The following is a 26,205-nucleotide window of genomic DNA, read 5'->3' as shown; positions in this document are numbered from 1 at the left end:
AATGAATATGGATGCAAAAATTTTAAATAAAATACTATGAAGGAGATTGTGAATATATATATCACAGAGACATATCACTGAGACAAAATGGGACTTATACCAGGTATCCAGAACTGGTTTAATATTAGGAAAACTATAAGGATAATTGACTATATCAATATTAAAACTAACAGATTATCTCAATAGAAAAATGTTTTGACAAAAAATAACACCCATTCCTATTTTAAACACTAGAAAGCATCTTTTTTTTTTTTTTTTAGTGAGGCAATTGGGGTTAAGTGACTTGCCCTGGGTCACACAGCTAGTGTTAGGTGTCTGAGGCCATATTTGAACTCAGGTACTCCTGACTCCAGGGCCGGTGCTCTATCCACTGCGCCACCTAGCTGCCCCTAGAAAGCATCTTAAAATGACAACTTGTGTCTATCTAAGAACAAGCATTATCTGTATTGGGGATAAACTAGAAGCCTTTTCTATGAGATCAGGGAGGAAGCAAGGATATCCATTATCACCGTTATTCAATATTGTACTAGAAATGCTAGCTATATCAATACAAGAAGAAAAAGAAATTAAAGAAATAACAATACACAATGAAGAAACAAAACTATTACTTTGTGCAAACGATATAATGGTATACTTAGAGAATCAATTAAAAAAACAATTGAAATAATGAAAAACTTTAGCAAAGTTGAAACCTACATAAATCATCAGAATTTCTATATCTTACCAACAAAACCAAGAAAGAAGAGATAAAAAGAGAAATTCCATTTAAAATACCTGCAAGGGGGGGGGCGGGGCAGCTACGTGGTGCAGTGGATAAAGCACCGGCCCTGGATTCCGGAGGACCTGAGTTCAAATCCGGCCTTAGACACTTGACACTTACTAGCTGTGTGACCCTGGGCAAGTCACTTAACCCTCATTGCCCCCCGCCAAAAAAAAAACAATAAAATACCTGCCAGGGGGCAGCTAGGTAGCACAGTGGATAAAGCACTGACCCTGGATTTAGGAGGACCTGAGTTCAAATCCAGCCTCAAACACTTGACTTTTATGAGCTGTGTGACCCTGGGCAAGTCATTTAAGTCCCAAACAACAACAACAACAACAACAAAACAGAAAAAAAAAAGTCTATCTGCCAAGAAAAACACTAGGAACTATATGAGCATCATTACAAAACATTTCACACAAATAAAGACATATCTAAACAACTAGAGAAATATTAATTGCTCATAGGTAGGCTGAGATGATATAATAAAAATGACAATTCTGCCTAAATTAATTGACCTATTCAATGCCATACCAATCAAACTACCAAACAATTACTTTATAGATCTAGAAAAAATAGTAACACAATTCATTTGGAAGAATAAAAGATCAAGAATATCAAGGAAAAAAATGGAAAAAAATGTGAAGAAAGGTAGCCTAGCAGCACCAAATTTCAAACTATATTATAAAGTGGTAATCATCAAAAACAATCTGGTGCTGGATAAGAAATAAAGTGGTGGATCATTGTGATAAACACAATACAGAATAATAAATGGCCATAGTAATTTTTTTTTTGGTGAGGCAATTAGGGTTAAGTGACTTGCCCAGGGTCACACAGCTAATAAGTGTCAAGTGTCTGAGTCTGGATTTGAACTCAGGTCCTCCTGAATGCAGGGCCAGTGCTTTATCACTGTGCCACCTAGCTGTCCCAATGACCATAGTAATTTAGTGTTTGATAAACCCAACAATCCAAGCTTTGGGGGCAAGAATTCAATATTTGACAAAAATTGCTGGGAAAATTGGAAAGCAGTTTGGCATAAAGTAAGTATAGACCAATATCTCATACCATATACCAAGGTAAGGTCAAAATGGGTACAGAATTTAGACATAAAGGGTGATATCATAAGCAAATGAAGGGAGATTGGAAAATTTTACCTGCCTCATTTATGAACAAGGGAAGAGTTTAGGATCAAACAAAAAATACAAAGGATCATAGGAAGTCTAATTTTGATGACATGAAATTTTAAAAGTTTTTGCAAAAACAAAAGCAATACAGGAAACATTAGAAGGAAAACAGGAAACTGGGAAAAAAACATTGTTACAGCAAGTTTCTCTGATAAAGGCCTCATTTTTCAAATATATAAGGAACTAAATAAAATCAATAAATATAAGAGCCACTCCCCAATTGAGAAATGATCAAGGGATATAAACAAGCAGTTTTTGGAAGAAGAAATTAAAACTCCTATAGTTATATGAAAAAATGCTCTAAATAACTATTGTTTGGGGGTTTTTTTGGTTTTTTTTTTTTGGTGAGGCAATTGGGGTTAAGTGACTTGCCCAGGGTCACACAGCTACTAAATGTCAAGTGTCTGAGGCCGGATTTGAACTCGGGTCCTCCTGAATCCAGGGCTGGTGCTCTATCCACTGTGCAACCTAGCTGCCCCTCTAAATAACTATTGATTAGAGAATGGCAAATTAAAACAATTCTGAGGCATCACTTCACACCTATCAGATTAACTAATATGACATCAGATGGAAATGAAAAATGCTAGAGGAGTTATGAGGAAACAAGGACACTAATGCACTGTTGGTGGAGTTATGAATTGGTCCAGCCATTCTGGTTAACAATTTGGAACTATGCCCAAAGAGATATAAAACCTTTGACCTAACAATGTTGCTACTAGGTCTGTATCCCAAAGAGATCAAAGGAAAAAGGAGAAGGACCTATACAAACAAAAATATTTATAATAACTCTTTTGGTGTTGGCAAAGAATTGGACATTGAGCGGATACCCATCGATTTGGGGAATGGATGAACAAGTTATGGTGTATGATTGTGATAGAATACTATTGTGCTATAAGAAATAATTAGGGAGAAGCAGCTAGGTGGTGCAGTGGATAAAGCACCAGCCCTGAATTCAGAGGACTTGAGTTCAAATCTAGCCTCAGACTCTTGATACTTACAGGCTGTTGTTCCCTCTTTCCCTACCTCCCCTCCCCCTCCCTGAGGTGGTAAGCAATCAGATATGAGTTATACATGTGCAATTATGTAAAACATTATCATATTAGTCATTTCATACAAGAAAACCTGAATAAAATAAAATAAATTAAAGGAAGTGAAAAATAGCATGCTTCAATCTGTGTTCATTCAATATAAGTTCTTTCTTTGGAGGTGAATAGTATGTTTCATCAATAATCCTTTGGGATTGTATTGCTGAGAATAGTTATCATTCAGAGTTCTTCATCAAACAATATTATTGTCTCTGTGCACAATATTCTCCTGGTTCTGCTCACTTCACAATACATCAATTCATACAAGTCTTTCCATGCCTTTCTGAAATTGTGTTGTTTGTCATTTCTTATAACACAATAATATTCCATCATCATCATTTACCACAGCTTGTTTATCCATTCCCCAACTGATATGCACTCCTTTGATTTCCAATTCTTAGCCACCACAAAAAGAGCTGCTATAAATATTTTTTGTACAAATAGGTTTTTTTCTCTTTTGGAAGGTGTCTTTGGGATAAAAACCTAGAAAACTTTGTCATCTTAAAAAGTTTCTCAAGAAGAAAAAAGGGGTTGTTATACTTGAAAAGGCTGTGGAACCCTCAACTACATTATCTTTAAGACTGCTTCTAGATTTAAAATTTAAGATCAATTATTGATTAAAATATTGTGATCAATTTTCCAACAATGGAGGCTAGCAAAAAAAGTGCTAGGCATTTATTTGATAAATTAAAAATAAATTATAAATTTATTTTATATCTTAGGGAATAACCTAGGCTGGTCTAGAATGAAATAAGATGGTTTGATAGGCTTCTAATGCCTAGGATTACTTTTTCTACAATACTATGAAATTGCTAGCTATTCAAATTTTTAATACTTTTGGAATTGCTCCAAAGTTATGATTCATAGTCATTTATTTACTGCTTTAATACAAAATTTCTAAAAAGAACTGACATAAGAAATTCATCAATGTAATGTATGAGGCTCATTGCTACAAACCTTAGAAAAATAGATATATGTCTCATATGTATCTCTAGAGAAATTGCTATGTATAATCAATTAATTCTAGTAACTCATATATGAAGGAAGAGAGTATAAGAAACTAGTCAATTACAATAACTCACTGGGCTATAGTTTGCTAGTCACTATATTCCCAAGGGCTCATGAATAATTGATTATCCAGTGATTGGATTTTTCAATTTCCTATTTTCAAGTTAGAGTTCAATATACTATACTTAAATGAATATGATATTTCAAACCATGAAGAAAATAATGAAAGCAACTGAGCTCTCTTATTATCTGGATCAACAATCTTTATTTTGCACCTTCAACACATCACAGTAGAGGACCTCACCTCATTCTTGAGGCCATCCTTCCAGAGTTCTTTCCTCTCCCCAGTTCTAAACTTCAAATCACCTTAATATCATCTACCATTTTCTATTCCTTAACCCTAGTCTCAGAGGAAGAGATTACCCTTCTTGCCAATACCAACTTCTCTTTTTCTTTCTTTCTTTTTTTTTTTTTAGTGCGGCAATTGAGGTTAAGTGACTTGCCCAGGGTCACACAGCTAGTAAGTGTTAAGTGTCTGAGGCCGGATTTGAACCCAGGTACTCCTGACTCCAGGGCCAGTGCTCTATCCACTGCACCACCTAGCTGCCCCCAATACCAACTTCTCTACCTACCTATGCCTTTCATCCCATATCCTTAGGAATTTGCCTTCTTTGATTATTCCTTTTCTCACCTTAATTTTCTTTTCTTTTTTTTTCTCACCTTAATTTTCAATCTTTCTTCATGCACTGACTCCTTCTGTACAAGTTAAAAGCATGCTTAGGTCTTCCTCATTTTAGGACAGCATACCGTATGGGAATGCCTCCCTTCCCCCCTCCCTCCAACTTGGTACTCAAAGGTTGTATGGGTTAATAGGGACAATTACTCCAAATTGAAAGTATTCTAAATGTATATGCTCCTAAAACTGTTGCTTATAAGCCCCCACCCACTGCATTCATCTTTTTTGTGTGTGTGTGAGGCAATTGGGGTTAAGTGACTTGCCCAGGGTCACACAGCCAGTGTCAAGTGTCTGAGGCTGGATTTTAACTCGGGTCCTCCTGAATCCAGGGCCAGTTCTCTATCCACTGCATCACCTAGTTGCCCCCATTCATCTTTAATAGTCAACCTGTTTAAACAATTTAATTTTTTTTTTTTTTAGTGAGGCAATGGGGGCTAAGTGACTTGCCCAGGGTCACACAGCTAGTAAGTGTCAAGTGTCTGAGGCCGGATTTGAACTCAGGTACTCCTGACTCCAGGGCCGGTGCTCTATCCACTGTGCCACCTAGCTGCCCCTGTTTAAACAATTTAAAGAAAAGTCATAGCACAAACAGTGGTAACAAAGCATTCCCACTATAAACCTGGATTATACTGTCCTACAAATACACATAGTGTTAGAGGGAAGAGTGGGCATGCATGTAGTATACATAAGTAGAGAGATAAATACCTAGGGAAAATATATATATGGTCAATTCACATCTCCAGAACAACAGGGCTATTATGTCTTTGGTGTCTTTTCTCATGGTATCCTTACATTGCTCCTCCCAGGTTTCTACTAGGCAGGTCAAGCATCTGGGTTCTTTGGGTCTATTTCTCTCTGCAGCTCAACTCAATTCCATAGTTGTGATGTGGGATGGAATCAGGGTCAAATTGATTGTGAGTCATCTCAAAAGAATTACAAGACTCAGTGACTCAGTTTCCCAAGTTTGATTGCAATACTGTGAGTGATCACAGGGAGAGAAGCAGAGAAGTGGAAAGGTATCTCTTGAATAGGGAAAGAAAAGACAGTTATATTTATAGAATGGATAAATTGATTATCAGTTTCATTATAATAATCTCCACCTTCGGGAGATATGGGGAAGGGCCTATCCTAATTCAGAGTTCCTGGGGTCCTAAGCCAACCCCGGAGGTGGGTACCTTTTTCTGTGGAGGTGTGTTTTTGTGGTTTACATGTCATAAGGTGAATCTGGGGACAAATTTGGCCTTTTCTGCACATGTCACGTTCTGATTCCCATGGTTAGTTTCAAAATATCTTCATTTATCATTTATTTCTAGCTTAAATTTCTATACACTGTCATTTTATCATTGTTATTGTTAAGGTCTCTATGGCCTTCCTCTTTTTGTTCTTGTTATGGGTGCTGATTAATGTGAGTAGCAAGAACCCAGGCCCTGACTTATTTCCCAAGTCTTAAGTTATCCATTAGCTGGGGTCTGAATCCCTTTTAGAGCTCATATCTGAATTAGAGCTTGGGTTTTAGGGTTTTCTGTTAACCCCTTTTTTGCCTCCCACATCAGTTGGGTCTGTTCTCTGCTGGACACAGCAACTTTTACTGGGAGAGTTGTTCTGCTACTAAATACCATTGCTTCTTCCTCACTCTTCTTCAACGGGCTCCCTAAAGAGTGTCTTTGTCTGCAGAGCTGGCTGGTTTTTGTTTTTGTTTTTAAAGACCACTCATCAATTCTATCTAATTGAAGGAGGGACTTAATTCAAAGAGGCAACAAAATGTAAACACTTCTTTATGCTTCCTTTACAAGCTATGAGGCTGTGAGTAATCACTCCCAGTTTATAATCATCAAAAAGTTCCCTGGTTACCTTTACATTGTGCAAATAAAAATATTTTAACACTTCATTGTCTCTTATAGTTGTTCCTTATGATATGGTGGGAAAATGGGGGTTGGGGTAGGGGTTCGGGGTTCTTGGGAATTCCTCTTTAAAGAATTACACCCTTTTGCATACAAAAGGTAGTTAGAATAAGGTGGTAGTTTATTTAGGAGCAAGGGAAGGGAAGGGGGAGGAGGGAAACCATGAAAGAAATCCTTAGACTTTCATGGGGAGATTGGCATAAAGCACATGGCTCAGAGGTACCAAATCTCCTCGAACAGGAGACTGGTAGGTACTTTAATTATAGAGGACTGATAGGGGTGGACCATCTGCCCGTGAAAAGTTCCTTTAGTGAGAGAGGATCATCCCCCACTGGTGGTAGCTGGGGGAATTGGGTGAGGAGTGGAGGACCATCCCCCACTGGTAGCGACTAGAGGAAATGGATGAGGGGTGGCTATGGATCCCTCTTCAGAACACAAAGGCCGCAGCCACACCCAAACTTATCTCTCCAGGGTAAGGGAGACCAGAATGAAGGGTAGGAATCCAAAGCTAGCTCAGTCTGATTTGGTTCAGTTTATCTCTCTAGGCGTTATCTGTCCTCTGGTTTAGTTTCGCAAGAAGATTCCTTGGTGTGCCCCAGAGAACTTCTGGGGTGCTCTAGGTCCTTACCAGCGTCTCCCACTGCTTCCCTGCTTCCATTAAGGGAATTTCCCATTGGGAAGGGCACAACATTAAGGCATGCCCCTTTTTCTATAAGCAGGTTATCTCAGATTAAAGAGAAATTGGGGAGCTACTCAGAGAACCCCACAAAGTTCATAGATGGCTTTAAGTCTGTGACACTGGAGTTTGACCTTTCCTGGACCGATTTGCAAATTATTCTTGCCAGCTGTTGTACTCCTGACGAGAAAAAACAGATTTGGGACCTGGCGGTACAAGTTGGGGATGAACACTCGCAGGTTGGAAATTGGGTTGGGGTCCCTGGATTTACAGCTGTCCCGGTCATAGAACCGAGATGGAACTATGATAACAGCTCATAGAAATCACATGGTCACCTGCCTAGTTGAGGGAATGAGAAGGGGGGTTAAGAAACAGGTCAATTATGGAAAGGTGAGGGAGATAACACAGGGGTCTGACGAAAAGCCTGCTGTCTTCATGAGCCGCTTAGCAGACTCTCTGAAGAAATATACCAACCTAGACCCCCAAAGAAATGTAGGAATAACTGTCCTCAATATTCATTTTATCAGCCAGTCTGCTCCTGACATTAGGAGAGAACTCCAGAAGTTAGACTGAGGTCCCCAGATCCCATCCTCACAACTCCTTGACATTGCTTTTAAGATTTTTAATAATAGGGACCTTGCAGTAACCAGAGAGAGAAAAGATGGATCATGCCCACTCCATAGACCAAGATTCTATAATAGCAGCAGCCATCACCACATCTGCTACCAGCAGAACTCCGGCTGGCCGAGATTCTGGCAGCTGCAGTAAACCGGGACACAGAAGTGGGGGACGCCACAGGAAGATGAGGCCTGCCCTCCTACCTCTTTGTCCCCAGGGCAGCACCCAAGAGATCGGCTTAGCAAAAATCCAGGGCTCTGCAGCTTGCTCTCCTGGTCAGCACCTTGTCAGGTCCATGGCCAAGCTGGACATAGGAGGCAAGTCTAGGAATGGTTTGGGGGCGACCTCTGTCTTACTCTCTGGTTCAGGTCCTAGCATGCAATGAAGGCATAAAATGGGGATGGGATAAAAAGGACCCTAAATGTAGACAGAAATTACCTATCACAGAATTAGACTTGATTTGATTACTTAACTCTGGTAAAGCAGGCCACACCCAGTCTTACAAAAAGGTCCCACTTGACTCCTGATCTGATAAAGTCCCTTTTTGTTTGTTTTTTTTTTTTGCTCTGGTCAGTTTTAATTTTTTTAAGTCTGTTCCATCTAGGCTCAAGGATTCATGGCAGATACCCATTGTGCCTAGGTGTTGCCTCTGGACTCTCTGGGCCCCTCACAGCTCCGCGCACTCCAGGCCTTCTCCACTTCTCTCCCCTCCCCCTCCCTTTCGCCGTGATTTCTTCGACCCCCAGTCAGCATGAAGCAGTTTCAGAAGAATCTTCGTCCCCTTTCCTTATATATAGAGAAGTGGGGAATGTCATGGGGTGCAGAGCACCCCGGAAGTTCTCTGGGGCACACCAAGGAATCTTCTCCTTGAGAAACTAAACCAGAGGACAGATAACGCTTAGAGAGATAAACTGAACCAAATCGGACTGAGCTAGCTACCCTTCATTCTGGTCTCCCTTACCCAGGGGAGATAAGTTTGGGTGTGGCTGCGGCCTTTGTGTTCTGAAGAGGGATCCATAGCCACTCCTCACCCAATTCCCCCAGCTACCACCAGTGGGGGATGGTCCTCCACTCCTCACTAAAGGAACTTTTCATGGGCAGATGGTCCACCCCTATCAGTCCTCTATAATTAAAGTACCTTCCAGTCTCCTGTTCAAGGAGATTTGGTACCTCTGAGCCATGTGCTTCATGCCAATCTCCCCATGAAAGTCTAAGGATTTCTTTCATGGTTTCTGTGAGGGAAAAATCTATCCTCTTCTCAACAATTCTCAGGAACTCAGCAGCGAGGTGACAAAGGCTCTATTTTCTTCTCATGAGAAGGAGGCACCCTAGTGTGCAGCTACTGGGTGCCCAGAAAGGGGGAATCGCAGGCCCTGTTTTATACCCTAGTCCCTAACTCGAATGGACCTTCCCCTTTTTCATCACTGGTCGGGGTTACAATCTATGCGCAAAAACTAGTTAATCAGAACGCAGTATTCCCACCCCTCTTCCTTATATGGACAGAACTCTGGAGAGGACCTAATTGAGACCAGGGCTCCTTGAACCATGTGACCTTGCTAACCTGAGGGGGAGGAGGGGATCTGAGACCTTTGTCCTACAAACAGGTCAGGGAAGTATGACTGACTGTTATATCCACATTGAGAGGAGACAATTACCCATTTCTCACAGTTTCCCTCCCCCCCCCTTCCCTTCCCTTGCTCCTAAATAAACTACCACCTTATTCTAACTACGTTTTGTGTGCAAGAGGGTGTAATTCTTTAAAGAGGAATTCCTAAGAACCCCAACCCCTACCCAACCCGTACCCCATTTCCCACCATTACATTTACATTCTGAAATCTCAAAGTGAGGTGGAGTGATTGTTTGGTTAGGGGGTCCCTTCACTTGAGCCTCCTATCTCCTGAAGCTTTCTTCCTGTATTTTTCTTCCCTTTCACAGCCAAACTCCTAGAAAAAGCTATCCATATTCATTGCCACCATTTTTTTCACCTCCCATTTACTTTCAGTCTCTCTTCTAACCTCATCCCTCAAATAAAACTAAAACTCATTCAAGCCTGTTTCCTTGTCTGTAAAGTCACAGTTTTTCTCATATCAAAAGAGATAATTTTATATCTGAGGTATATAATATATATATATATATCTGAGGTGTATACATATATATTATATATATAGCACTTTGTAAACCTTAAAGTGCTACAAAACCTTAGCTATTATTATTATTATTATTATGTATACATACACCTGTATTTCCAGTCTTATGTCACCAAATGCCTATTGGACATTTCCAACCAGATGTCCTATAGCCACCTCAAACTAAAAATGTTCAAAATAGAACTCACCTAAAAAAAGCAACTCCTCTTCCTAACTTCTCTATATCTGTCAAGGGACCACCATCCTTCCAGATGCCCATGTTCACAAACTCAGGGTCATTTTCTTTCCTTCCTTCCTTCCTTCCTTCCTTCCTTCCTTCCTTCCTTCCTTCCTTCCTTCCTTCCTTCCTTCCTTCCTTCCTTCCTTCCTTCCTTCCTTCCTTCTTTCTTTCTTTCTTTCTTTCTTTCTTTCTTTCTTTCTTTCTTTCTTTCTTTCTTTCTTTCTTTCTTTCTTTCTTTCTTTCTTTCTTTCTTTCCACAGAGTAATGAGGGTTAAGTGACTTGCCCAGGGTCACACAGCTAGTAAGTGTCAAGTGTTTGAGGCTGGATTTGAATTCAGGTCCTCCTGAATCCAGGGCCAGTGCTTTTTATCCACTGCCACCTAGCTGCCCCTCAGGGTCATTTTCAATTGCTCTGTCTCCCTCACCCCACATAACCAATTAATTACCAAGTCTCTTACATTTTACCTCAATACTTTTGTCAGCTCTCCAATAATACCACTGTAGGGGGTGGGAGGATGAGGGGTGTTGTGGTGATTCTTAGGTATTCCTCAATAAAGAATTACACTCTGGCCCTAGAGAAAGTGACCAAATGGGAAGTCAAAGACTTTCGCCCCTGAAAGTCTCTCCTCTTCTTTCCTTCCAAGCTCCTAAAGCTTGTCTGTTACTTCCTTGACCAAAAAACATCAGCATTTATCTCTAGGATAAATGCAAATTACTCTAGCCTTTCCATGATGATTATACATTTTTCCCCTTTCATACAATATATTCTGACCAAACTGTATTTCTTGCTGTTCTATACCAAAGATATTCTGTTCCCAGTGTCTAGAATGCACTCTCAATTCCACTTTGCCTTTCAGAATTCCTAGTTACTTTCAAAGCTTGGTGTAAACATCACCTCCTATAAACTTTTCTGACCATGCCCCAATTGTTAGCACCTTCCCATTGAAATTACCTTGTATTCATTTGTATATTTATAATTTTAAATGTTGTCTTCTCTCTACAACAGAACTTAAACTCCTGGTGAACTTTGTGAATACATATATTGATCTTCTTTTAATCAATAAGGTCCTCCTAAGTATGGGCTTATTATAAGTAAGGAGGACATTGGGTTTGTGAATGCTTTATGTCCATGGTCAGAAAATCAGCCTCCAGCTGTTTCTTATCACAAGCTTCTTATCAAGGTGATAAGGTCTGGGTTGTCAGTAAATCAGCTTACATTTATTATGTATTTGTGGCTTGGTGTATAGAGAGCTGGGCCTGGAGTCAGGAAGAACTGAGTTCAAAGGAGACTTCAGACATTAATAGCTGTGTGACCCTGGACAAGTCACTGCAGAAAAAAAAAGACAAACCACTCCAGTATCTTTGCCAAGAAAATCCCATGGACTATATGGTCTCCAGGATCTTGAAGTTAGACACAACTGAATAATAAGTGTCACAGAGGAGAGGTGGTGGTCTTTAGGTCTTCCTCAATAAAGAGTTACACTCTTGCACACAGTCCATTAGAATAAAAGTGGTTTTTTATTTGATCCTAGGAAAGTGACCAAGTGGGAGGTCAAAGACTTTCACCTCTCAGGGAAGAGGGCTTAGAAACATTCTCCTCCTCCTAGAACAGAGGCAAGCTTTTAGTAGCACTTTTTTGGGGGGGTGGGGTGGGACAATGAGAGTTAAGTGACTTGCCCAGGGTCACACATCTAGTGTCTGAGGCCATTTTTGAATTCAGGTCCACCTGAATCCAGGGACCGTGCTTTATCCACTTCTCCACCTAGCTGCCCCCAGAGGCAAGCTTTTATAGAGCATGGATGGGGTGTCCACTTGCAAACTGGTAAGTTCCCTTTTGGGGTGGGGTGGGGAAAGCTTGGATGCTTGTCATATTCCTGAGAGTAAGGGCATTTTTTTTTTTTAGTGAGGCAATTGGGGTTAAGTGACTTGCCCAGGGTCACACAGCTAGTGTTAAGTGTCTGAGGACGGATTCGTACTCAGGTCCTCCTGAATCCAGGGCCAGTACTCTATCCACTGCGCCACCTAGCTGCCCCAGGGCATTTTTTTGAAATGGTGGTCCTGACCTTTAGGGTTATTTCTGTGTCCTAGCTCTGGTCCAATTGACTTCCCTGCCCTCAAGAAGACCAGGAGCAAATGAAGGTATTTAAATAAATTGGCACATATCTTCCCTAAGGAGGGGAGGTACTGGGGGTTGGGGAGGGTAGTGAGCTGAGATGGGCCCGCAGGAGGTGGGCTTTGCCTCTGACACAAATTAGCGGTCTGTCCCTAAGTGCCCGCTCAATGCCCCAGACAACTTTTATGCCTGTGACTTCCCAGAAGTAGCCAATCTGCAGCCTGTTACAAAAGGAAAACGCAATGATTTACTGAAGGACTGAATTACGGGGGACCCCAATCCTAAAGTTCTTTTCTCAACTTTGCAATCCAAGGCCTGGCTTCCACTTCCTGCTAGATCCCTCACCAATTGTGTGACATCGACCACCCTCCTTTCCCCTCTGTGGGCCTCAGTTTTCCTATCTGCAAAATTAAGGGATTGGCCTCACATCCTAGATATTCGCTAAAGGCTTTTGCAGATATAAGTAGTCCTAAACCCATCTTTCACTTTTCCTAGTCTCAGGGCCAGCGGAAGTGAAGTCATTGAAAGGAGGGGGCTCTTCCGGGAGGACCTGGGCGAGGCTCCGCCCAATGGCCAAATGGCGCCAAATGGCAAAGCTAGGGGCGGGGCCGAAGTGGGAATCCCTGCTTCTCCGCGCCTGTGCGCGGCAAGCTCTCGCGAGAGGAAGTCAGGCGCGGGACGCGCGGTAGTCGGCTTTCTGTATCTGGTGGCGGTCTCGCTGATCCTCGGTGAGGGCTGAGCGGGCAGGCGATGGTGAGGGCTCCCGGAGCCGAGGCGACGGAGCTGCAGGGAACGAAGGGGCCCCCTGGGGTGAGGACCATGCAGCGGGCGCCCCCGAAGGAGTTGGGGGCGGCGAGGGTCGCGGCTGAGCACCTGCTTGTGGTTCCGCCGGGGCTGGGCCCGGCGCGGAGGCAGGGTCGGAGGTGGGAAACAAGGAGCTGGCTTCCCCCTTCCTCTGGCGGCGTGCGGGGTGACTCATTCTCCTTTCCTCGGTTTCCCTCGCAGTCCGGCGTCTATGGAGGAGTGGGTTGTCAATGGATATGCCCATCCTCCACCCAGAATCTGGGAGGGACCACCGCGAGCTTTTAGTCTTTCTGAAATAAAGACCCTACCATGCAATTCTTAGACCGATAACCCCCGTGGATGTCTCTTTTCTCGGGGGATATACTAGGAAGGCCTAAGGAGGGAAAGTAACGGGACCCATAGGAAGCACGATGAAGTGACTTCAAACCTTTCTCACAAAACTAGGGCCAGACCACCTGCCCTTCTCCGTTTTAATTTATCTACTTCTACCATTGTAAACTTTAAAGTGCTTCAGAAAGGGACAATCTTTATTTTGTGTAATTTTTCTGAAAGGCACTATAGAGTGAGTGGTTATAGAACTGGAAGTCAAGATATTCCTGACTCTGTGACCCTGGACAAGTCACATAACTTCAAAGTCACCACCTGCCATAATCCAGGGAGTTAAGCTACCAATAACTAATGAAATCACAGGTCTCATCCCTCTTATTGTCATCTTGTAAATGCATGCTTCCCTTGTTTATAAGGTAGTCCAAGGCAAGCACTGGCACCATGTATTCCCTTGTTTATAAGGTAGTCCAAGGCAAGCACTGGCACCATGTAGTAAATTGTCTTTGTTGAAACATTTTTTTAAATTTAATTTTTTCAATAAACAGCCCCCTCTTCTTTTCTCATCCCTTCTCCCCTGCAGAAAAAGAAAAGCAAAACCCTTATTACAAACATGTATAATCACAGTTGTTAATTTGTCATGTCCAAAAGAAAAAAATAGCAATGTGACTAACTCAGGGATACCTGGCAAATAAGTGTCAGAAGCTGAATTTGATCCCAGGTCTTCTGACATAACAAGTCTAGCATTTTATGCCACTTCTACATTTGAATCATAAAACATGGTTATCCTGATAAGGATTAGGGAGAAGATATGTACCAGATGAAAAATGGCTATTTAGGAGGAAGAGTTTTGATATTTTAAATTACCTTTACTTCTCTCATCCCCATTTCCTAGCAGGAATGATGGAACCAGAGGAGAACAATTTCTTGGACCTTCCTGATTATGAGGCGGTAGAAGATGAAGCTTTTCAACCTTTTCCACCTCCATCCTCTCCAGAAAGGGATGATGTTGGAGAAAATGAGCCCATCACAGGTTAGAAAGGAGTGGTTCCAAAAAATGCCTAAGTAATCATGTAAATAATGCTGTTATATCACTATCAACAATGCTTATTTGAGAATAAGCTATTTGGTGACATCCTCTCAAAACCAAAGTACAATTGGACTCCCAACAAAGCTAGAGAACACTTCAGTGGGATAAAGTGGATGTTCTCATTTTTAGGGAACGTATACCCAACTTCAACAGATAAGTACAGTGGATATGAGTGAAACTATCAACATATAAGTTCTTATTTTAAGATATTAACTTCTGTTAAATACTGCATTCTACATTATCTTTTAATGACAGAAATAATTTTAAATGGCCTTATCTTCATTCAGATACAAGGAAGGATCAGATGGGAGATTTGCCTGTGGTTACAAAGAAAACTGTAAAAAGGAATTTGCCAAAATTAGATGCTCAGAGGTATTTCCTACTTTCTTTGATTATTTTACACTTTGTGTTTATTAGAGTGATTTTGGATACATTGTTTCATTTTACTGATCAAATTTTAACTTGCTTGGTCTGAAAGAGAAATTTTCGATTCATTAAATAATTTTCCGTGTTTACCACGCAAATACTTTTTACCTTAGTGATATTCACAGCACATAATTATAATTTCACAGATTAATTTCAGAAAGAGGACTTCCAGCATTAAGACATGTGTTTGATAAAGTAAAATTCAAAGGTAAAGGCCATGAGGTAAGAAACAGCAATTTTGATATACTTGCCTTTATTATATTTTTATTATTGTTAACATCTTGAATCCAAATAGCATTATTTTCCTATTCAGTTTTGTCCAACTCTTCATGACCCCATGGACCATAGCATACCAGTTATTTTCCTGAGAAGCCCAGAGTACTTTACAGACTTTCTATGCCACTTTGATTCAGTTAGGAAGGTTATTATAATCTTTATTTTATAGATTGAGAGACAGGTTAAATTACTCAAGATTATATGGTGAGCCATTGCTAGAACTTTATTTCTTGACTTTTTGCTTTAAGGTTAGTCCTTGTTATAAAATATTAAATGGAAAACGAAATACTTTACAATGAAGTCTGCAAATTAATTATAACTGTTATTCATTGTTTTGTTTTTTTGTTTTTTTTTAGTGAGGCAATTGGGGTTAAGTGACTTGCCCAGGGTCACACAGCTAGTAAGTGTTAAGTGTCTGAGGCCAGACCGCGAACTTAGGTCCTGCTGACTCCAGGGCCAGTGCTCTATCCACTGCGCCACCTAGCTGCCCCACTGTTATTCATTGTTAATAAGCTAACATGATGGTGTTAGTTTTGTTCAGCAAGTCCTTTATGCCAATTCATATTCAAGCATGAAGAAACTAGTAAGGTTTGAGTAGGAAGAAGTCCTAATCCCTTAGCGAAAACACAGAATACGGATATTTAAAGGGCCTAGGAAGATGAATTAAGCCTTTGTATCATGGATCTTTTTGGCATGTTGGTGAAGCCTATTAATATCAATATCATTTTTTGTTTTTGTTTTTTAGTGAGGCAATTGGGGTTAAGTCACTTGCCCAGGGTCACACAGCTAGTAAGTGTTATGTGTCTGAGGCCGGATTTGAACTCAGGTACTCCTGACTCGCCGGTGCTCTATCCATTGCGCCACCTAACTGCCCCCAATATAATTTTTAAATGTATAAAATTAAATTACAGAGGAAGTCAAATACATTGGCATACTATTTTAAACATTTTTTAAAGTTCATGGATCCGACCCCCCTTCCCCCCCAAGTTAGGAGTCCCTTGATTAAACTGTAGCTAAAGCCCTTCTCAGAGTCTTTGCAGTAGATACAGTCTTGCCACGGTTTCTTGACTTTTCCTCTTAAGAATTTTGAATATGCCTTTTTTTAACCCTCAAAATCTTGTGTCTTGAATGCTTTCTGATTATTCTGACCATATGTAGTTATTGCCAAGGGTTTCATTGCCATAAACATTTATATAATTATACATACCTATATGGTTTTTATATCCACGTGTAACTGCTGTAGCAGAATAAATTTTATTTGTGGATTTTCCCTGGCCTATATAAAACTATATCCAAAATATTTTTTAAGCTAATAAATTCAAAGTTTTTTTTTGAAAATGCCTATTAGAATATCTATCTGAAATAATTATTTTTTCCTTACGTGAATTGATAGTCTGTGTTCTTTTAGATTTAGTAACTCCTTACTGACTAGTTTTAAAAGCGTCTCCATTATGAAAAATACTAAATGACACCAGTGTCTTTGGCAACACTCCTTATTCTGAAATCTGCTGATATAGTCAAATGTTTGGAAGAAACTTCTATTTAGCATTTTTATTTTCATATTCTAGCCTGAAGATTTGAAGACATTAATCAGACACATGGAGCATTGGGCACACAGGTTATTTCCTAAACTGCAATTTGAGGATTTTATTGGTAGAGTAGAACATTTGGGAAATAAGAAAGAAGTTCAGGTGAGTATTAACTATGATATAGGTATCCTTCTCAATTCCATATAGTAGAAGCATAGACTTAATGGAGGGAAGAAATGATATTTTATGAGTGCCTTTTAAAATTAAACGAAGTGATTTAAGAAGGTATCTGTAATTACTGTACTTGTGAACACTTAAGAACTATTTTAGGAACTTCAAGGATTCTTCCACAAAAACAAATTGTAATCCCTTCTTTGCCTTTAATGAATTTTTTGTGCTCAAAACTTCACCTAACTGATATTTAGTGCTCTGAGAAACCTTTCCAAAATTAATTAGGGCAACCCTCATATAATAGACTTTCTACATACTCTTCCTGGGTCCAGAGCTTGCACTCTACTGATATAACCTTCAAGAATTCCAGTATAATCTTCATACAAATATGAACTATCATAGTACTTTAGTGGAAGACTATAGAAACATTGTTTTGAAACTCTTTTTTTTAAGCACAGCAGACCTACTATTTTTATTCTGTATTTTGAATTGGCTAAGCCTAGTAGAGAAGAAAATAATCCATAATGTTAATATAGAATAATAGAAGAAATAAAATGTTACCCTCTGAAACTTAGAAGAAAATGAACTGTGTTCAACTTTAAGGAGTTACTGTTTTTTCCACTACACTTAAATTTTCGGTGATAGTGTAAAAATGTACTGCCTTCTTAATTTCAGACCTGTTTAAAACGAATTCGACTTGATCTTCCTATTATACATGAGGATTTTATTAGTAATGATGGTAAGTAATGATGATAGTTACAGTTCAGAGATAAATTTTTATACACTCATTTTATTTTTAGAACATGTTCTATAGGATTGAGGGTTTTTATTTTTTGAGCAAATAATGGATATTCGTCTTTAAAGCAAAAAATGACAATTTAACAAGTAAGGAGTCAAGTTAAAATATCCTAGTAAATTAAAATTGCTGTTAATTTCAGAATGTGGTGAACTAGCTCAATAAGGTGCTTATGGAAAATCTGTTGTGTCCTTCCTTGAGGAGTTGGTTGGAGTGCCATTTTGCAGAAGATATTAAAAGATCTTTAGAGACTTTAGTTGATGTACACACTGTAAGTTAACTCATGATTTAGTCAAGTTTAACAAGTGAGTAAAAGGATGTCAGGATAAGAAGTATTGATGTCCATATCCTAGTGACTGAATCTTAAAAAGGTACTTCTGGGAAGATCGAGTAGAAAGAGCTGATGATGAAATAGTTTGCCTTTTACGCAGTTTAGAGCCAAGCATAAGATCATGACGGGACTTGAGGACATCTAATTCAGCCCCTTATTTTATTTATTTATATATTTTTTGAGGCAATTGGGGTTAAGTGACTTGCCCAGGATCACACAGCTAGTAAGTGTCAAGTATCTGAGGCTGGATTTGAACTCAGGTACTGCTGACTCCAGGGCTGATGCTCTATCCACTGTGCCATCTAGCTGCCCCATCCCCTTATTTTAAAGGAGAAGAAATTGAAGCCCAGGAAGGCTAAATGACTTCCCCATGGTTATTCTGGTGGCAGAACCGCAACAAGATCAAAGTGACTGTACTTGGTATTGGTTACATTTGTTAGTCACTCAGTGTAACCACATAGTCAGTCACATATATCAACACGTGGTTCCTGCCGACAGGGTCTGTCTAGTTATCAGATTTCCTGTGCGATGGTTCCACACATCTCTCTCTTTTCAACATATTTGTATTGCTTCTAAGAAACAAGGTGGAAAAACACGAATTCCCCAAGGTCATTTGTAAGTTGATTTTAAGTGTCAGAATAATTAAACACAATACCAGAACTGAATTTCTTACCAAGATATGTGGCATACAGTGGAACTTCATTTGTGTAAGGGATGGAATAGTTAGTGAATTCCTAAAAGGAACGCTTAATAAAGAGAATCAGGACTCTGGAATTTAAGGATTTTTGCTCATTTTTAGTCTTTACCTTAACCTTTTTAGTCAGTGTAGCTATTTGACTTTAAAGTCTTTTAAAAATGCTTTTTTGGTTGGCAAATAATCTCAATTAGCATTCTTCCCTTAAAGAAAAGGCCTTTGATGCCTCATTTTACTGTGAAGATAACCTTGTGGGGTTTTTTTTGGTTTTTTTGTTTTTGTTTTTGTTTTTTTTGGTAAGGCAATTGGGGTTAAGTGATTTGCCCAGGGTCACACAGCTAGTAAGTGTCAAGTGTCTGAGGCCATATTTGAACTCAGGTCCTCCTGAATCCAGGGCCAGTGCTTTATCCACTGCACCACCTAGCTGCCCCATACCTTGTGTCTTTTTTTTAAATTATTTTCATTTTTAAATTACGCTTTAAAAAATTCATCTGTCCCACCTATTACTTCCTCCTCTTTGAGCAAACTCAAAAGCTCCTAAAACATAGCAGCATAGACTAGCAAAACAAATTATCACATTAGTCATATCTTAAAAGTTGTATCTGCATTTTAAGTTTATAACCTCTGTGTCAAGAGGTGTTGTGTTTCATCTGCTTTTGGATTCATGGTTTATCATAGCAATGATTCAAATTCTAAATTTCACGTTTGTTTTTCTCTATAATGTTATTATAAAAATGATTCCCCTAGTTCTGCTTATTTCACTCAGCTTGTTTGTTTCTTCTGAAACCTGTGCCTCATCATTCTTGGGGTTTTTTTTGTTGTTGTTGTTATTTGTTTTTTTGTGGGTCAGTGAGGGTTAAGTGACTTGCCCAGGGTCACACAGCTAGTAAGTGTCAAGTGTCTCAGGCTGGGTTTGAACTTGGGTCCTCCTGAATCCAGGGCTGGTGCTTTATCCTCTGTGCCACCTAGCTGCCCTCCTCATCATTCTTATGAGACAGAAATATACCCTTACATTTATATACGTACCCCAATTTGTCTAACCGTTAATAAGAGGATACTCCTTTAGATTCCAGTTTTTTGTTATTCTGAAAAGAGCTACTCCAAACATTCGTTAATATGTATCCTTTTCCTCTTTGAAGTATATATAGTCCTACTAATGGAGTACTGTTAAAAGAGTACATACAGGGGCGGCTAGGTGGCGCAGTGGATAGAGCACCGGCCCTGGAGTCAGGAGGACCTGAATTCAAATCTGGCCTCAGACACTCAACACTTACTAGCTGTGTGACCCTGGACAAGTCACTTAACCCCAATTGCCTCTCTAAAAAAACCCAAAAAAACAAAACAAAACAAAAAAAAAGAGAGTACATACAGGTTGGTAAATTTCTTGGCATAGTTCTAATTTTCTTTCCATAATGGCTGGACTAATTCCTAGCTCTAGCAAAATATTACCCATTTTCCTGTCACTTCTCCAACATTTTTCATTTTCTTCTCTTTTTTTTCTTTTCCAGTCTGAAAAGTGGGAAGTGGGAAACCCTCAGTTTCTTGAATTTGTATTTCTCTCATTCAGTTATTTAGAGCATTTTTTCATATGCTTGTTAATAACTTAGATTTTGTTTTTCCTTTGGAAAATATTGCTTGTTTATATCCTTAGACCATTTATCTGTTGGAGAATGAATGGCTCTTAAGTTTGAATCAGTTCCATATATATCTTGGATATTAGACCTTTATCAGAGAAACTTGCTGCAAAAGTTATTTCGCAGTTTCCCTTCTATTTTTTTTTTTTTTTAGTGAGGCAATTGGGGTTAAGTGACTTGACCAGGGTCACACAGCTAGTAAGTGTGTGTTAAGTGTCTGAGGCCGGATTTGAACTCAGGTATTCCTGACTCCAGGGCCGGTGCTCTATCCACTGCGCCACCTAGCTGCCCTCCCTTCTAATTTTTACTGCATTAGATTTGTTTCTGCAAAACCTTTAAAATTTTATATACTTAAAATTGACCATTTTATCTTGTGTGTTCTTCTCTGTCACTTGTTTACAGCTTATTTTGGTGTGTGATGTGAAATGTTGGTCTAAACCTAATTTCTGGCCTATTGCTGTCCAGTTTTCCCAGAAATTTTTGTTATATAGTGAGTCTTCCCAGTAAACTGATTGTCTGGTTTATCAAACACTATGCTGTTGTGTTTATTTTCTTCCATATGTTGTATCCCTAAGCTGTTATACTTACTGACATTTTCTTTTTAGATCAGTAATGAAACATTTTAATGATTACTACTTTGTATTGCAGTTTGAGATTTGGTACTTATTGTTTTTATTACCACCCTTGAGATTCTTGACCTGATTTTGTGTTCTTGAAAGCTGACAATTTGGCTTAGGAGAGGAAAAGAGGGCTGAAATCTCTGGCAGGCCACTTGGAGTTTCAAAGACTTTGAGTGATGGTCTAGTGATCAACTGTATGTCTTTATGACTGTTCTGAGAACTCACTTAACTTAATAAGTATCGTCTCATGGTAAATGAATTTTTTGGCTACAATAGCCCAACGTCATAGAGAGATTTTAATCTGAGTAAATGGAGAGAGTAGCTATGCCAATGAAATTACAGAACCTTCAAGTCTATATATAATCAGCAACCTGAAACTTGTTGGGAATGCATTCTATCCTGAACAGGAGAATTACTGTTTTTAGTCAACTTTTAAGCTAGCTTTCATTCAGGGACTCGTTTTGTTCTTAAATAAGTCATTAATACAATTAGGATACTTGTATTGATTTATTTTTGTTTTTAATTTAGGTGATAAGGCAGAAGGTAACGGACTAGATGCAAGTACCACAGACTTCGATTCCTTGTTTGCGAATCCAGTTGATAAAGAAATATTTTCTTCTCAGTCAAACATAAGTTTAACAGAGGAACAACAGCAAAGAATTGAGAAGAACAAACAACTAGCTTTGGAAAGGAGACAGGCAAAACTGTTAAATAGCAGTCAGTCCCAAGAAAATGGTAAATTATAAATTGTTATATGTGTTGCCACTAACATACCAAGGACACGTTAGAAATGCTTAACCTAAGTTCTTTCTGTGCCCCCAAAATAATAAATCTAAGAAAAGGTGATAAAGGTTCAGTTTTTTCTTTTTTTTTTTTAAAGTGAGGCAATTGGGGTTAAGTGACTTGCCCAGGGTCACACAGCTAGTAAGTGTTAAGTGTCTGAGGCCGGATTTGGACTCAGGTACTCCTGACTCCAGGGCCGGTGCTCTATCCACTTGCACCACCTAGCTGCCCCTGGTTCAGTTTTAAAAGACAGTAAAACTTTGACTTAGTTGGACTGCTTGGAAGCCTCACAATTTTAGTGCTGGAGAGAATGGATTTATGCCATTTATACACAAAAGCTGTTTAAAATTTTGGCCATTTTGGATGGAAATCTTTGAAAAATTTTGTTCATTCAACAAGCACTTATCAAGCACTTATGAACTAAGAGGTATACTAGATACTGAGGATCCAAAGATAAAAATGAAACAGCCTGAAAGATAAGATATTGTTCTCATAACAATTTTTATTTTTATTTTTTTTTATTTAGTGAGGCAATTGGAGTTAAGTGACTTGCCCAGGGTCACACAGCCAGTAAGTGTTAAGTGTCTGAGGCCGGATTTGAACTCAGGTCCTCCTGACTCCAGGGCTGGTGCTCTATCCACTGCACCATCTAGCTGCCCCTCATAACAATTTAGCTTTTTCAGGGCAGCTAGATGGTGCAGTGGATAGAGCACCAGCCCTGGAGTCAGGAGGACCTGAGTTCAAATCCGGCCTCAGACACTTAACACTTACTGGCTGTGTGACCCTGGGCAAGTCACTTAACTCCAATTGCCTCACTAAAAAATAAAAAAATTAAAAAACCAATTTAGCTTTTTCTTGGTGACTCAGGGCCAGCCCATGAATGAGAGTTATTGTACTGAATACTGCAGTGATGCCTTCAGACCTAGTGAAGGGCTGGAGAGCTCTTTGCCTTTCCTTTAGGGTCCCAGACTCCTGTGCTTTTTTTAAACTCTGGATTCTGATTTTAAGTTTATTGGGTTTTTTTGCCTTTGTTGGCACTTTTTTGCCCTTAATGTTGTCAGCTGTCAACATGCATATCCATAACTGTTTTCCAGCTTTCCTTTTCTCTGACTCAATAAGTGTGTTAGAATTTTGTATAAATTGACTATGAACGAAAAGCCTATGAAATTCTCACTCTTTAGTATAAATTTAATACTTTGAAAATCTTTTTTGACTACTTAGATGCCCTTTTTGGCTTCTTGTCTCTTTTTTTTTCCCCCTTCTAAGTGAAAAAGTATGATTTGGATGATAGATCTAGAGTTGGAAGAGGCTGTACAGGGATCCAGAATGATACCCAGGCTCAGATAAATACATTTATCTGAAGTCATATGTGTAGTAAAGTTGCAGAGCTGAGATTCAATCCCAGGTCTTCTGACTTTAAATTCAGAGCTCTTTCTGTGGTTCCATGGTTAATGTAAGCAGTGAAAATACCAATGTTATGGCAGTATGAGAAATAGAGGTTTTCCCTCGGACACTTGAACAGAACATGACTTTTCATTTGATAGAATCATGAAGTTACTCCAGGCTTTTTCAATTAATGATCAAGTTACATATCATTAAAATATTTGTTTACACTGGTTGAATATATTGAAAGCAATTTTTAGGGAGAGGAACTATATAGAATAGAGCCAATGTGTGGTGGCTTCTGTTTCCATCTGCCTTACTCTCCTAGCCTTGATCTATTCCAAAACAGCAAAGTGATGGGAGATAATTATTATAGCTTGGCAAATAGTTGAGCACATGAGTGAGTGTGCATGCACACATACCTTAAAATATTTCTAACAGAAAAGACTTTGTTCTACATATAACTACCTTTTAACTTATAATCAAATACATGTAACATTCAGTGCTATAATTGTCTAGTGATTCAAAATGAATTCCTTTATTCTGATTTTGAATATTGCTTCTGTTTTGTTTGTTTATTTTGGTGAGGCAATTGGAGTTAAGTGACTTGCCCAGGGTCACACAGCTAGTAAGTGTCAAGTGTCTGAGGCCGGATTTGAACTCAGGTCCTCCTGAATCCAGGGCTGGTGCTCTATCCACTGCACCACCTAGCTGCCCCTTGAATGTTGCATCTGAAAGGAATCTTAGAGTTCATTCAATTCAACACCCCTTACAGCTTTAATCTCCTCTTCAAGACTTCCATTGAATAGAAACTTGCTACTTCTTTCCACTTTTGGACAAATCCAAGAGTTTTGAGGTTAGGGTTTCTTCTACCCTCAGTCCTTAAAGAAAGATTGAAAAATCCAAAGATCCTTTTGGACTGTTTTGATGGAACTATGTTTACATTAATAAAATATTTTGTTCTTAGTGATAATTGTTAGATCTTGTATGTGTTTATAAAATGAGACAATCAGGTTAAAATAACAGTGGATGATGATGCTTTTTTCCAGATTTTTCAGTCATCGTGCCCAGGACACAGGCATCTGAAAAGGATAGTACAAATGAAGCTCAAGAAGAGAACTTACATGAATTAAATGAAGAAAATCTAGAAATCTCAGACAGTGCTGCCAGTACTTCAAATAGAGATGATGACTTACAAAACTCAGGAGTAGATGAAGCCATTTAAAATATGCAACAATGACTAGACAACACATCTTTGTGTTTAAGAGCACTTAAGTGCCAACTGTGGGTTGCCTCATTCAGAAATATGGATTAGCCTCAGTTAAGACTAAAAAATAGTCTTAAATAGATGCTTTTCCTCCAATTTAACAAGTGGAGATTTGTTGCATTTTTTTCCACAGTGGCTGAAAACATTTAAGTTGTTAACCTTATTAGAAGCTTTTGAAAAGATCTGCCCCACTTGTTTATATTTGTCCCATTTATTTATTTCTATTAGCCTAAATTGTCATAGCTGCCATAGTTGCTTCCACTTATCTTTTTATACAAACAGATCTTTTGACAATTAGGTAACTTCTGCTGCTAGTATACAATTTAAGGGTCCTATGTTTTAATAAAAAGTGCTTAATATTTTAAAATATAAAAATGATTGTACACTAATGTCTATTTTTTGGGGGGTAAAACAATAAAAGTTCTTTTACAGAAGAGAGCAACATTTTAGTGAATATAAAAATAATTCTTTACATTAGTTTGCATATATGGGTGATTTTTTTTTGGGGGGGATAATTAATGGGACTCTTAACATTCAAATGGCCACATAGAAATGTTATGTTGGCATTTATATGTATGCCACACAAATACATGAGACAACACTGCTTGGCATCCAAACTTCAGATTTGTCTTCAGTGAATTAATCTCAATGGTTTATCTGATAATTTGTACTTAAAATTCTTTGACCTACAGTGACCTTCATTTCTATTCTTGCTTCAGTCACTCATAAGCACTACCACATTTTCAGCTGAAACATGTATCTCCATAATTTATAATTCTCAAATTGTACTCCAGCTACAGTCTTATTAATTAGATCACTAATTTTTAAAACACTGTTGTGGTCTTCATTTATTTCCCTAAGCACCTGATCCCTTCTTCATTAGCCATTTCAGTCTTTTTGTTAACATCTCAGCCCCTAGGCCTTCTGTAGTAGCCATTTTGTTAACCTCTGATTCTGGGTAAATTCTGCTTCCTCAGCATTTCTTAGCCAAGAAACAAACCATTCTTGGTAATTTCTAATTCATGAGGGGAATAACCATTTCATTTTCACATATTGATATAATGGAGTATGTTCATCTGACAATTTCTCCCTTGAGGTCCCAGGTCATTCCATCTCAATATGCATTCTAATATAGGAAAAAGGATAGCACAAAACGGCCTATTGCTGAGCATAAGTGAGTAGTAGAAATAACACCTTAGGAATCAATCTCCTTCCTGTGACACCTCTAGTCATTCCTAGTTTTTACCTGGCTGTCCCCAAATTAGAGCCTGTGATTTTCATCGTTCTAGAAAGCTCCCCCATCAGTTCTATAGTTCATAGTCTTTAAAGTTGCTTGAGGCTGAAAAGTGACTTGCTCAGGGTGACCTAGTCAAGAGTTTTTACATTTAAGACTTGAACCCAGTTCTTCCAGATTCACTATCTTTCTCCACATTACCAACTAGTTGTCAGGTATTGGGTACATATGCAAAACTGGTTCTTTTGAAAGATATTTCAAGTCTCAGTATCATTCCCTAGGTTTTCCCTCCTTTCTCTTGGAGGGCACTTGGAGTGAAACTAAACCCTGGAATATCTGTGTTGTGTCTTTAGAGTGCTGGATTTGGAAACCAGACCTGGCTGAGGATGAATTCT

The 26,205-nt window shown here is 39.0% G+C and overlaps 1 protein-coding gene and 1 non-coding gene across 7 annotated transcripts; both read left to right on the top strand.

The window, feature by feature from the left end:
• Nucleotides 1–13,070: 13,070 nt before the first annotated feature.
• TIPIN (TIMELESS interacting protein) lies at nt 13,071–24,970 on the top strand. 6 transcript variants are annotated; one of them, XM_043980017.1, is made up of 8 exons: nt 13,071–13,176; nt 14,472–14,609; nt 14,954–15,038; nt 15,239–15,314; nt 16,937–17,059; nt 17,744–17,807; nt 21,672–21,878; nt 24,359–24,969. In XM_043980017.1, exons 2-8 carry the CDS (start codon nt 14,477–14,479, stop codon nt 24,532–24,534), a joined length of 864 nt encoding a protein of 287 aa, XP_043835952.1. In that variant the 5' UTR covers nt 13,071–13,176; nt 14,472–14,476; the 3' UTR covers nt 24,535–24,969. The 6 variants fall into 6 exon arrangements, with proteins under 6 accessions (XP_043835952.1, XP_043835949.1, XP_043835948.1 ...); XM_043980014.1 differs by having other exon boundaries at nt 13,099–13,258; XM_043980013.1 differs by having other exon boundaries at nt 13,099–13,258; nt 14,475–14,609; nt 24,359–24,968.
• Nucleotides 18,603–18,738, top strand: LOC122745111. The gene has a single exon (XR_006355400.1).
• Nucleotides 24,971–26,205: the final 1,235 nt, after the last annotated feature.

This window comes from Dromiciops gliroides, chromosome 2 (assembly GCF_019393635.1).
Source record: "Dromiciops gliroides isolate mDroGli1 chromosome 2, mDroGli1.pri, whole genome shotgun sequence".
Taxonomy (NCBI): Eukaryota; Metazoa; Chordata; class Mammalia; order Microbiotheria; family Microbiotheriidae; genus Dromiciops; species Dromiciops gliroides.
This window is presented reverse-complemented; position numbering and strand designations above follow the sequence as displayed.

Bases quoted from the DNA above. Each gene is read 5' to 3' on its own strand.
- TIPIN (XM_043980017.1), top strand. From the start codon at position 14,477: ATGATGGAACCAGAGGAGAACAATTTCTTGGACCTTCCTGATTATGAG. The intron at 14,610-14,953 runs GTTAGAAAGGAG...ATCTTCATTCAG, and splicing joins AGAAAATGAGCCCATCACAG to ATACAAGGAAGGATCAGATG. The intron at 15,315-16,936 runs GTAAGAAACAGC...TTCATATTCTAG, and splicing joins TCAAAGGTAAAGGCCATGAG to CCTGAAGATTTGAAGACATT.